This window comes from Podarcis pityusensis (assembly GCF_964106645.2).
Source record: "Podarcis pityusensis genome assembly, chromosome: Z".
Classification (NCBI taxonomy): Eukaryota; Metazoa; Chordata; class Lepidosauria; order Squamata; family Lacertidae; genus Podarcis; species Podarcis pityusensis.
The window spans coordinates 13,933,351-13,945,821 of NC_138044.1; the positions used below are offsets into that span (position 1 = coordinate 13,933,351).

The following is a 12,471-nucleotide window of genomic DNA, read 5'->3' on the forward strand; positions in this document are numbered from 1 at the left end:
CCTACTCAGAATAGACCTATTGTAATTGATGGACATGACTAACATTACATTGATTTCAGTAGACCTGCTCTGAGTACTTATGGATCACCTTCAGGGAGCCACATACTGGTGGTAGTCAGGGCCTGAGATAAAAGGGAGTAGAGCAATGAATATAAATACTACTTTTGTAGAGTTGACTAATTTCTGCATGCACAAACACCTCTCTGTCCTCCCATCCAAACAAGCAAAGGCACAATCTCAGTTCAAGGGACACATTCCAGCCAGGCAAAAAGACTCAAGGAGGGTGCAGGGCAAGACCACTGAGAAGGTGTGGCCTGGAGAAAGTCCTGAGAGCCAGAAAGCAAGGCCTTGGAGACTGCATTTGGCCTCTGGGTCTGAGATTCATTATCCAGCCCCAAATGTCACATTTTCTAGGAATTTTACTCAGTAATGTTATGCCAACCTCTTGAGTTGCTTAAGGCATTTCCGTAACTGAAGCCACATTCACAGCTTACATATAAAGCCTTGTGATACCACTTTAAACATCATGGCTTCCCCAAAAGAATTATGAGAGTTGTAGTTTGTTAAGGGTTCTGAAAGTTGTTAAGAGACCCTTAATTCTCCTCACAAAGCTACTGTTCCCAAAGTGGTTTAGCACTCAATCTCTATTCCCAGGTAACTCTGAGAATTGTAGCTCTGTGAGGGCAATGAAGGGTAAGGTATCATAAAGACTATAATCAGCTTTAATAAATAGCTCTCCTGAATCATTGGGGGAAAGCCGTGACTTGGTATCATTGCACTTTAAATGTACGGTGTGGATGTGAGACACAGAGCCTCCTTCCTTGCCTCTTTTGGGCTGTTTAGTTTATCTATGTTTCATTCCTGCACTTTGTTTGTCTGTGGGATGCGTTACATAAAATTAAGGGTCTTGACTCTCTGAGGCACTGGATTTGCGCAGTTCCGGCAGCCGGCATTTGATTTGATTTTTGTTTTGTTTTGTGGTGGAATTTTGACATTTCAGCAGAGAAAGGATCGTTGGTGAGCATTGTGCTGGACATGTCGGGGCTCCAGAAGTGTGGGGAGGTAGGTAAAATGAAACAGGACTCGTGGTGGGGGGAACATGCCCCTGATTCCTGGCAAACACTTGAACATCTGTGAGGTGGATAAAAAAAATGTGGAGTCCACAGGCAACCCTCTTTTAATTGTGACTGCCCCCTCCGGGGCCTGCCTGCTGAGCTCGTTCTTGATTTTTGAGGTGGTGATTCCCTCTGTCTTTGCTTGCTCTGTCTTAACCTTTGTGTGTGTGTATGTGTCTGTCTGTGTGTGTGTGTGTTTTCTTTTCGCCCCCTGCAGGCCTAATTCTGCCAGCCCCAGTGGGAAGCCCTCTGGACCGGCCGTCAATATGAACTCTGTGCAGGGGCATTACATCCAGCAGGTAAGGGTAAAGGCAAAAGCTCCCTTGTATGTATGTAGTCCTCACAAAAATGGCTGCTGCAATGGCTGCCACATTCCTCTTCACAATGGCTGCCAAGGGGTGAGCAGAGACCAGTGAGGCGAGGGTAGGTGGGACGTGAGGCAAGCAGCAGAAACTGGTGGCTTGAGATTGGCTCTCTGCTGTCACCTGGTTTTCTGGGCCAGGAGGATTCTGGGAAAGGCCTACTCTTGCCTCTTTTCACCTGAAACTTGGATGAGGCTTGGGTCACATACAAAGCATATACATTTAAAACAAATGACTTCCCCAGAAGAATCCTGGGAGCTATTGTTTGTTAAGGGTGCTGGGAATTGTAGCTTTATAGAGTGTAAACTGCCATTACCAGGATTGTGGGGAGGAAGCTATGTTCTTTCAATATGTGTTATATGTATGTTGTGGATATGATTTTCACAGGGTTCCTGATCGAAGGCCTGCGACATCTGAAAACCCTTCTGCTGCAGACGTTATTCTGGGTCCCGTAGCATCCCAGAACTTCATTCCACCCCTGAAGCTGCCCGTTTAGGGGGTACCAGCAGCCATAGTTTCCACCTGCTATTCTTGCACGTGCTGTGGGGGCACTTTCTATCAGTGGGCTCCCCCACTTGGCAGTAGGGCTCCCCACTCCTGGCAGAGACACCTCCACTCCCATCTGTCCACTGAGGGCCAGTGTGATGTGGCGGTTAGAGTGTTGGGCTAGGAGTTGGGAGACCAGAGTTCAAATCCCTGCCTCAAGCAAGAAGCTCACTGGGTAGCCTTGGGTCATTCACTGCCTGTTCACGTAATCTACCCTCCCAGGCTGTGGGGGGTGGGAATTAAATGAGGAAGGGGAGAACCATATAACTACCTTGAACTTGGAGGAAAAATACAGATATACATGAAATTGTTATTAGTAGTAATAATATCCTTTTGAAGGTTAGGAGCACTCTGCCCCAAATAATCTGAATGTACATATAAACGAATAATTCTGTGAGTGGGCATTTCCATGCTGGCCACAGGGAATAAAGCATTTCTTTGCTAGAAGGGGTACATTATTGTCGTTTTAATAATTAGCTTGCATTTCCATGCTAGCCACAGAGAAGGGTGTTTCTCCCCCTTTGCAGCTCTCAGGCTACTAGCCTCTTAGTATTTAAAAAATTAAAAAATGCCAGACTTACTTGCAAGGCTGATTTAATCCGCATCACTATATTCTAAGCAAATATTTTCATTGCAGGGGATTGGAGGGTCTCAGTGCACTGAGTGTGCTTGCAGGTCAAGCATGATCTCTCAGGTGCCCAATTCCTTCCTTTGTTTTCATATTCTCCCTCTCTCTCTCCTTCATATATCCCAGCAGGCAAAACAGCGACTGGACGAAAGCAAAGGCAGCCTAGGAGTGGTGAAACTTCCAGAGCCCCCTTCTGCCAGTCTGATTAAACCGGTGCGCACGGGAGCCATCAAGCCTCAGGCGGTCAAAGTGGAGGAGAGCAAGGCCTAAGCAACTATGCCACCAACCCACCCTCTTCCCCAGCCCCAGGATGCCAGTCAGCTTTGTTATACTCCACACACACCATAGAAAGAGAGAGTGAGAAGGCTCTGCAAATCACTCCACATTTTCCACCCTGGCCACCAGCTGTGCTGAGACTCCTTGCCACCCTCCCCGGCTTTACTGCAACTTATCTGTCAGCTGCCTGAAGCGTTGGTCTCGTCAGAGTCCTCCCCCCAACAAAGCAGTTCTTTGAGCCGTGGATTTTGATGTGGACCTGCTTGCTTTCCAATGACAACAACAAAAGGCAACCATTCCTGCTGTACCGCTGCTGCTGTCCCCCCTCCCCGAAAATGACTTGAGTGGCTCTGGTGGCTTTTGTTCTTTCCTTTTCCTTGCTCTCACTTGCAAATAGCAGTGACCGCTTTTGGGGGGATGGAGCCCACCCTTCTCCTCTTTGTGTCAGCTGAGCGGTAACGAGATCAGGAGTGTGCTGGATTTTATTTTATTTTTTAATAACAAAAAAAAACAGGCCTCCAAGGTTTTTAAAGCAAAACAGGATGCTGTGTCTTTGTTTTTATAGCAGGACGTTTCTAAGTTCCCTTGCATTTCCTTCTCTTCTTGTCTTCTACTCTTTGCCTTCTGAAAAATGACACCCCCCTCCCCCAAATCTAAATCATGTACCTGGGTGCTCCCACTTTGGGCAGAGGGGATGTGTGGAAAACAGTTCCTGTGTGATATGTTGAGCTTTCTACGCTCCTTTTAAATTGAGGCTGTGTCAATGCTTAGCCCTTATTTGTTTATTTCATAAAATTGATATACCGCTTGCGGTTCGAATCCCTGTGACGGGGTGAGCTCCTGTTGCTCGGTCCCTGCTCCTGCCAACCTAGCAGTTTGAAAGCACGTTAAAGTGCAAGTAGATAAATAGGTACCGCTCCGGCGGGAAGGTAAACGGCGTTTCCGTGCGCTGCTCTGGTTTGCCAGAAGTGGCTTAGTCATGCTGGCCACATGACCCGGAAGCTCCCTCGGCCAATAAAGCTGGCTCCCTCGGCCAATAAAGCAAGATGAGCGCCGCAACCCCAGAGTCGGTCACGACTGGACCTAATGGTCAGGGGTCCCTTTACCTTTAAATACCGCTTGATTGTAGAAAATCCTCAAAGCGGTTTACAAAAGGTGAAAAAAAACAACACAGTAAAATTGAGGCAAAATTACAACCCATTTTAACCGTAAGTTAAAATGCTCAAACATATTAAAATTACCTCAACTTTCTAAGCATCAGGGTAGGCTTGTCTAAACACGAATGTTTTTAGCAAGTGCCAAAAAGAGTACAATGAAGGCGCCTGCTTGATCTCATTTGGGCAGGGATTAGCCCTTGGCTCTTTAAAATCCTTTCAAGTAAAATATAGGATAAATGTGTGGGGAACCCTTTTGGCCCTGTTATTGAATGACGGTTCCCTAGCCATTGGCCATGCTTTCTGGGGTTGATGGGAGTTGTCGTTCAGCAACATATGGAAGGCCACAGGTTCCCCACACTTGGGATAGGTAAAGGCATTTGATGGCTTAGGACATGCTTCATTTCCTTCCTCTTCCCTTGAGTTCCCTTTGTTAAACTAGAAGCAGAACTTGCTTTAAAAGTAAAAACCATTATGAAAGGCATTTATAGTAGGTCCAGTAGCTGCTCCAGTTGTTGTCTCTTCTGCCTGCCTGCCCCTTGCAGTATAAAAAGAACAAGAAAACCAGCATTGCTCTCATTTCAGAAATGCCAGCACGTTTATTCCATGAGATCTACCCTGATCTGGTCATCATCTGTGTGGAGTTGGGGTGTTTTTGTTTATATTTAAAAACAAAAATTCTGGAAGCAATTAGATTTGCAGCAAGGGGGTCTCCTCAAGATTCTACACAAGGAAGTTCTTGCCTTGCTGTGATCTGAGTTAGTTGAGAGTCATTGGGTTGATTCCAGTGTCAACAGTTATCAGTTAGACCTCGTGAAATTGATGGACTTGACTAACTTAGGCACGCTAATTTCAGTAGGTCTGTTCTGATTAGAACTTTGTTCAATGCCACCCAGTGGACTTCTTTTGGTAGCTGAGATGCATGCCCACCACTGAAGCAAAATGGTAGAAGCCTCCTTCTGCACAACACACAACAGCAGATCAAAGGCTTGATTCCTTGCGAATGAAAGAAATCGCTGTGTGTGGGAGAGTTTTATTTCCTTCCTCCTTCCTTCTCCCCTCACATATCCACACAAACACACACCCTTTTGCAAATAATTACTTTTAGAGCACTTGGGTGACTCTAGTATCTACCAAATGTAACCTCTTCATAACTTGCAGAGTGGCCATGCGCCATGCTCTGAAAAGGCAGGATTATACTGGATTCCATTTTCATGTCTGGTTTTGTGTTTTTAAAAGATACTAGAGGTCTCAAGTGGACTAATTGCTTCCACTTATTTCCTGTTTAGATTTGTCTTGTTAAAAACACTAGAGTGGAGAAGGAAAATTCTCTTTCTTTTGTAGACAGTAACTTGAAAATTTGTCCTAACGGCCTTTTTCTGCTGGTGGTTGTTCTGCTGGTGGTTCCAAAGACAAATGTTTTGAACAAAGAATGTATTTAAGAAGGATTTGCGAGAGGTGGTGGGGAGAGGATTTGCAAGATTTGGAACACCCTCCTGGATTTCTTTTTTTAAAAGAGTTTTTAATTTCTTAAGCTTGGTAAAAACCGTGACATTTATAGGACAGCTTTAGTCCTGACTTCTAGGCTTGTTTTAACTCAGCCATGGTAATGTTTCCTCTTCACCGTTTTGTGTGTGTCTGCGTGTTTGTTTTCCTTTATAGAAAACCGTGGAAGGGGCTTGAGATAGATGGTGCTTTTAAATAAATTTATAAAATTGCCATTCCTGGGGAGCAAGAGGGTTATTTCTTGGGTTTCTGAGCTGCCCCCAATGCTTCTAGCATCTTAGAGTGATTTGAAGTTTAGTAATATTGGAGTTGCAGAAGTTCTTTCCTCACCCCCTGAATCTCACCCTGTCCCCACCCCACCTTTTCAAAGACAGTGACGTTAATATTTCCCGAATAATCTTGCTCTTTTTCTTCTTCTGCATGATGCCTCTGCTACTTTGAAATATCATGAGCAATTACAAAAATGCTTCCTTGGATTTTTTAGGGGTGGGTGGGTGGGCTGTGACTGATTTTAAATTTCAACAAACTCAAATCCTGCTCTCACCAGCATATTGCTTTGCACCTTTAGCGCTCTTGTGATGCCCTTTTAATTTTATTTTAAAGAAGACACAAACCTTGTTTTTTCTTTTGTATATGACTTTCAGATGGTCCTTCTGCAAATCGCAAGGCCGAGGGGGAGGGTGGCATTGGTGGAGCTTGAGTTTATTGCTAGATGCAAAATATCACAGAAACTCCTGGTGTAAATTTAATCAGAAATACAGTACTTACTATTGAGGGGGGCGGTGGGGGAAGTCACCCTCTTTTAACAAGACAAAACACTAGAATTTATTTATACGTATTTGATGTTGTAGGTCTAGGTGAAAAAAGAAGTAAATGTTTCACTGCTCTATTTATATATTATGTCTGAATTTACTCTGTGAAGGAGAGGCCAAGAAGCAACCTCTTACTTTTCATTGCCTCTTTTTGGGGACAGGCAGGTTTAATTTGCATTATTACTGTTACCTGCAGCTCACAGGACTTGTTTTTCACATGGAAAGCTGTCCCTTTACACCCTTGTTTTTCAAAAATGCAAATGATGTCCCTTCTTTGCCACGTCTTCTTGTTTTTCTTCCACTTTAGAAAAAGATATACTTTGTGTTTTTTACAGTACCTGTTGGGGATCAATAAGAAGAAGTTGAAATTTGTCTCTTGATTCTTTCAGTGCTACATTCTTCAGCTGAAGGTGGGGATAATAACCAATTTGGAAAGAGGTAGCAGATTCATAAAACCTCTGTGGCCTTCTGCTTCCCTCCTTACATTTTTGTGCAGCGACTTTGTCAGTTCTGGTGATAGTGCTGGCAGCTGACCCATGGAAATAAACCAGTTGTGAATGAGATATCTTCTGTGAGTGGGCTCCTCTTCCACAAACTGGGTATTTTTTGTCGCCATTCAATAGAAGAGAAGACTGGGCTTTGCCTCAGTCTCCCCTATCACCGGAACTGACTCTGCATGCATCCTCTACTTCCGGCAGATGTTTCACTCAGAGACAGGATTGTCTTGCTCCTGAGGCTGATGCAGAAGGGGCAGCCATGCTCTAAGCCCAATGGCAGCTGATGCATCACTGTGTTTTCCAACCAGCTGGCATAGCTGCAGGCTTTATTAAGGCTACGGTCACGTGTAAATAGTGTTCGATTCTGCGCCTCCATTGCGTTGTGCAGTGGTTCCCTTCTCCTGAAAACCCTCTTGTGAGTTCTTAGCTACTTTTCACGCCACGGTTTGTGGCCAGTTGTGGAGCAGAGAAAAGGCTGCAGCATATCCCTCTAAAATTAAAGGTGAAGTTGCACAGGTTCAAGTGAAGGAGTCCTTAAGTTGAATAATCCGTGGCTAGCTCCTGCGCAGCATGAGAACAGCAGCCACACAATTCTCTGCCTGCTGAATTTCATTTATGTTTGTGGCCCTGCCCACTCATTGTGTTAAAGCATACCTCCCTCTGCCCCTCTTGAAAGACTGCTCCAAACTGATGTAATTCTCCCCTTTTGCTATACTTTTAAAAGAATAGATTTGCAGTTCAGCTGTTGCCTCCTTTTTCTTTGTTTTAAACTGGCAGCTGCACCCCCACTTCCAGCAAGGACCCCTTACATCTCGTTTGAGTTGCATGCAGGGTGGTGGTGATGGTTAGCCTCTGATTTTATGCAAAGATGCAACTCCTTTTCCATTGGGAGTGTGGATGGATAAACAAGCTCATGAGATGAAGCAGAATCATCAAATGAGATGAACAAATCATTTTGAAGCAGTGGAACTGCTAGGTGTGGGAAGAATGAAACTGGTCTGGGTCCTATTTTAGGATATAGTATGCTTGTAACTTAAGACCTACTTGTGTCCAGTGGTTTTTTTCTACAAGATGTAACCATCTGAATAGTTACGTGGGAATTGCAATAGCAGTGTGGTACTCGCTTTGGCATGTTGAGACATTTCTTAAGCAGCAAGTTCCCCACCCACCCCATGCCCCTCGTCCTGTATAAATTGCATTTGTCGTTTCTGAAAGAGGGTATTGTACTCCTTTTAACCTCACAAACTGTACAGTAAAACTCTTTTTCTTTTTTGGGCCTTTCCTTCTATTTGTCTTTTCATGTAGACCATATATTTGAAATGACAACTGACAACTTAAAATATCTTTTAATGTTCGGCGTGGTTTTTTTTCCCCCTTAAAAAAAAAACCTTTCTGGGACAACTTTTTAACATGGACTGGATGTCTCTGATGACAGAAATCGCCAGGCTGGTGGCAGCAACGAGCTCTCTCTTTCCTCTTCTTGATTTCAGTTCCTATGGTTTCTCCTTTCAAATATGTGATTGTATTAGCTCTTTCCATATGAAAGAATTCTCCTTATTTAAATAAAAAAAACCTTAAAAAACCCCATGGTGCGCTTGTCAGCATTAGCACATGTTCATGGTTAACAGGTGGGTCAGACCGTATGAGCTCTGCTGTATCAGACCAAAGGTAAATTTTACAAGAACACAACAGCCTGCTTGATTAGGCCAGTGGCCCATCTAATCCAGCACTTTGTTCTCATAGTGGTCAACCAGATGTCAGTGGGAAACTCACAAGCAGCACCCAAGCACAGGAGCACTCCTCGGTGGTTTCCAGCAACTGGTATTCAGGAGCATTACTGCCTTCCAATCATGGAGGCTGGGCAAAACCATCGTGGCTAGTAGGTTTTGATAGCCTTCTGCATGAATTTCTCCATTCCTCTCTCAAAGCCATCCTGGTTGGTGGTCATTACTGCCTCCTGTTCAAGTTAACTAGAATAATAGAATTGTGGAGTTGGAAGGGACCCTGATGGTCATCTAGTCCAACCCCCCACAATGTAGGTGTTTGTTCCCAGGTAGGATTTTAGAAAAGATGCAGCCATGAGATACAAGAAGGAAGGCACCCAGCTAGGCACCCTGTTTATTCTCTGCTGCAGCAAAGGACAGCCCCATAGAATGATTCTAATAAGACAGAGACAGTCTCTAAACAGAGAACCCCAGTCCTTTTCTATAAACAAAAAACTGAATTACATTCTTTTGCCGTTTACATTTCTTTGTTCTCTGCTCATGCTTGCATAGACCTGATTTTGTCATTTGCAGTCTGCACATGCTCAGTTACCTCAGTGCTGATTCAAGCCCTACTTTCTTGATTCAAACTGTTGCAATATGAGGCTGCACATCATACACGTCACTAATCTGTCAAGCTCTCACAAACAGCAGCAGGCATTTTGCACTCCCTATTTTGCTTCAAAATGCTTGCATAGTAGAACTGTAGAGTTGAAAGGGACCCCAAGGGCCATCGAGTCCAACCCCCCAGCAATGGAAGAATCTCAGCATCCTCCACAGGCTCTTCCCTACATCTGGTGGGATGAACATCATAAGAGCCTTCAGGTCCAGACTATAAAGACCTTAGGCCAACAAGATCAAGATCGGATTACCAGAGCACTCCCGTTCTGCAATTTCAGGCAACTGGTATCAGAAGCATTACTGCCTCAGAGTGGAAACGGCTGCCCTGTGCAACACCAAATTTCGGGGCGACCCTCCCTCGGCCTTCCCTACTGGATCATTGTCGCGGCGCCTCCTGCAGCGCTCCCTAAATCCGCGTCTTCCGAAGAGTAAACCCACCGAAATTGATGGACATGATGACAAACTTGACGTTTGATAAATGTCAGTGGTTCTGCTCTTGAGAAGAATTTCATTGGGTATACAGCTCCTAAGCTGGGTTTATTTTGAGCCCCACTGAAATCAATGGGATGGTGTCATGACTAATTTGTCCCATTGATTTCCACGGGATCTAAATACAAGCAGCAACCGTTTAATCAAGCTTGGGGAATCTGACCCTAATGTTTACAGGCGAGATCCATGCCATACATTTAAAGAACTTGAATCCCCGCCCTCCGGAGGATCATGGGAACTGTAGTTCCTCTCTAACGGAGCAACGATTCTCACCTACTCTAATAAACTACAGTTCGCATGAATCTTTGGGAAATGCGCAGCTTCTGCGCAGAAGGCATATTAGGCCGTATCTCTGGGTTGCTATGGAAACAGCCGCCCTTTGCCTCTCATCCCGCCCACCTCGGGGTAGTGCTGGTGACGTCACATCCTGCCTCGCGTCCTCCTTGGTAGCTCTCCTGATGGAAGTGAGCCGTCTCTCGTGGCCCCCTCCCTTTTATTAAAAGTGGTACGGCCCAGGCTCCGCTTCATCAGTACAGTAAAGGCAGGACGGCCGCATTTCTTGCGCGGGGGGGGGGTGAGGGGTGGGAAAGAGCGGAGAGAGGAAGGAAGAAAAGGTAGCAGCTTGCTGGCTTTGTGTGGGTGAAATTAAATTTCCATACTTCGTCTTGATTGGGGAGGGGCGGGGTTAAAAGATGCTTAGATATAAACGAGCCTTTTCTTAGGCGCACAGTTGTGTCCTGCTTTACTGAGGGGCAGATCGGGGGCGAGAAATGCGGTTTTTAAAAAATAAAATGCGCGCGGGTGGGGGGTAACAAGGGGAAAGCGACGCACGTGGAGGGGAAAGGGAGGTTAATCTGGGAGGGGGACATAGGGAGGAGGCCACTTCAGGCACGAGGAAAGATTTAAGTGGAGCCTCCTTGTCCAGCTGCAGAATATATTTGATGCTGAGGGAACAGAGAAGTAAGGGAAGGGTTTTCCAAAGTTGGGTCTCCAGCTGGTTTGAGACTACAACTCCCATCATCCTAAGCTAGTAGGACCAATGGTCAGGGATGATGTGAATTGCAGTCCAAAAACAGCTGGAGACCCAAGTTTGGGAAACCCTGGAGGTGTCTTTTGCTTAGGGCCATAAATTTGCATAAAATATGCACCTGTTGGGGTGTTTGTGTGTGTGGACTGTATATTATATCCAGTGTTAGTCATAGTCATAGTCATAGCTGTCAACTTTCAGATTTGAAAATAAGGGATCAGCAGCCTCGAAAATAAGGGATCAGCAGCCTCACCTGTCCCAGGGACAGTCTACGGGATATCTAACAATCCGGGGAAGCAGCGGGAAGCAGCGCTGGAATAAGGGAATTTCCTGCAAAAAAAAGGGAAGGTTGACAACTATGGTCATAGTAGACCCATTGAAATGAATGGCATGACTAATTTAATTTCAGGGGGGCCTACTCAGAATAAAAAGAATGACCTGGGCTGAAAAAATAAGGGAGAAGATGATATCAGAGATACAAAGCTGCCTTCACAGTCTAACCAGTAGTCCATCTAGCTCACTGTTACCCAATTTTCCAAACTCTGTGCACCATAAAATACTATTTTATCAATCAAAGGGTTTGGGTGCACTCCTGTGCATATTTACTAAAGAGTGAGCACACTGAATTAAGTGATGCTTATGGATTGCAGATTTAATGAATTAAAAGGTGAGCCCAAAGCATCCATTCACAGATGCCTGCATCATATCTGCCTTTTTCTAGTAAGCTGCTTTTATGGGTGGACAGTCCGGAGGATGTGACTCATGGAAAAGCATAGGTTTCTACACACACACACACACACACACATCTGGGCAAGAAAGAGGTATCACTTTTCAAGGACGTATCCTAGTAAGGCCAAAACACCCAAGGAGGTTACAGAGCAGGGATGGTGAAATGAAATGTGACCTGGAGAGGAGGTGTGACTTGGAGAAATCCTGAGACCAGGAAGACAAGCTTCAAGGGCTGCATTTGGTCCCTGGACTTGAGGTTCCCCGCTCCCCCTTCTGGAACGATATTCTTTTAAATAATGACAACAGCTCTCTTTACTTTTAGACTTGACAAAACTGCCGGGCAAGATGCTAGAATTCCTGAAGCACCCAATTGTATTTTCCGTGCAGATCAACATGAATCTGGTGGTTTTGACTGTGGTGGGATTATTAAGCCGGTTGTGGGCCCTGTCCTACCCTCGTGCTGTGGTGTAAGCAAATTCTTTGGTTGTTTATATATATTTTTAATGACAGTGGTTCTCCTGCACCCCAAGATCCAACTCAGTTGTTTTGTTTTGCCCTTTGTGTAAGAACACCATGTCACATTCTGTGGAGGCCACCACTGAAGTTGAAAGGCAGACTAAACATATTTTACTGAGTGAATAAAGAAAATAAATCAACTGAATAACAGGCGGGTTCCAATCCTTTAATAATGACATCCTAAATCTGCAGCCTAGGTTACACTGCCCCACCTTCCATCTTCTCCAGGATTTTCTTCCTCTTTGCAATTTGCAGCCTACCCAGTCAAATATAATGTTACATAGGAGGTTGCTTTGTATGTCAGACCACTGATCCATCTAGCTCAGCAGTGTGTCTGCTGTATTTCAGATGGGAGTCTCTCCCATCACTACCTGGAGATGCCGGGGAATGAACCTAGGGCATTGTGCATGCAAAGCAAACAATTACTCAT

General features: G+C 44.9%; 1 protein-coding gene across 3 annotated transcripts in view; it reads left to right on the forward strand.

Moving 5' to 3' along the window:
* Window positions 1-10,188: 10,188 nt before the first annotated feature.
* Window positions 10,189-12,471, forward strand: part of POMT1 (protein O-mannosyltransferase 1) — a 28,275-nt gene continuing 25,992 nt past the window's right edge. Inside the window, exons 1-2 of one of the 3 annotated variants that reach the window (XM_080990209.1) lie at window positions 10,189-10,274; window positions 11,848-11,992. In XM_080990209.1, the coding sequence (XP_080846335.1) occupies window positions 11,871-11,992 (122 nt within the window). In that variant the 5' untranslated portion in view covers window positions 10,189-10,274; window positions 11,848-11,870. Of the gene's footprint in view, window positions 10,275-10,298; window positions 10,405-11,847; window positions 11,993-12,471 lie in introns of those variants that run through there. The other 2 variants (XM_080990211.1, XM_080990210.1) reach the window with 2 other exon arrangements.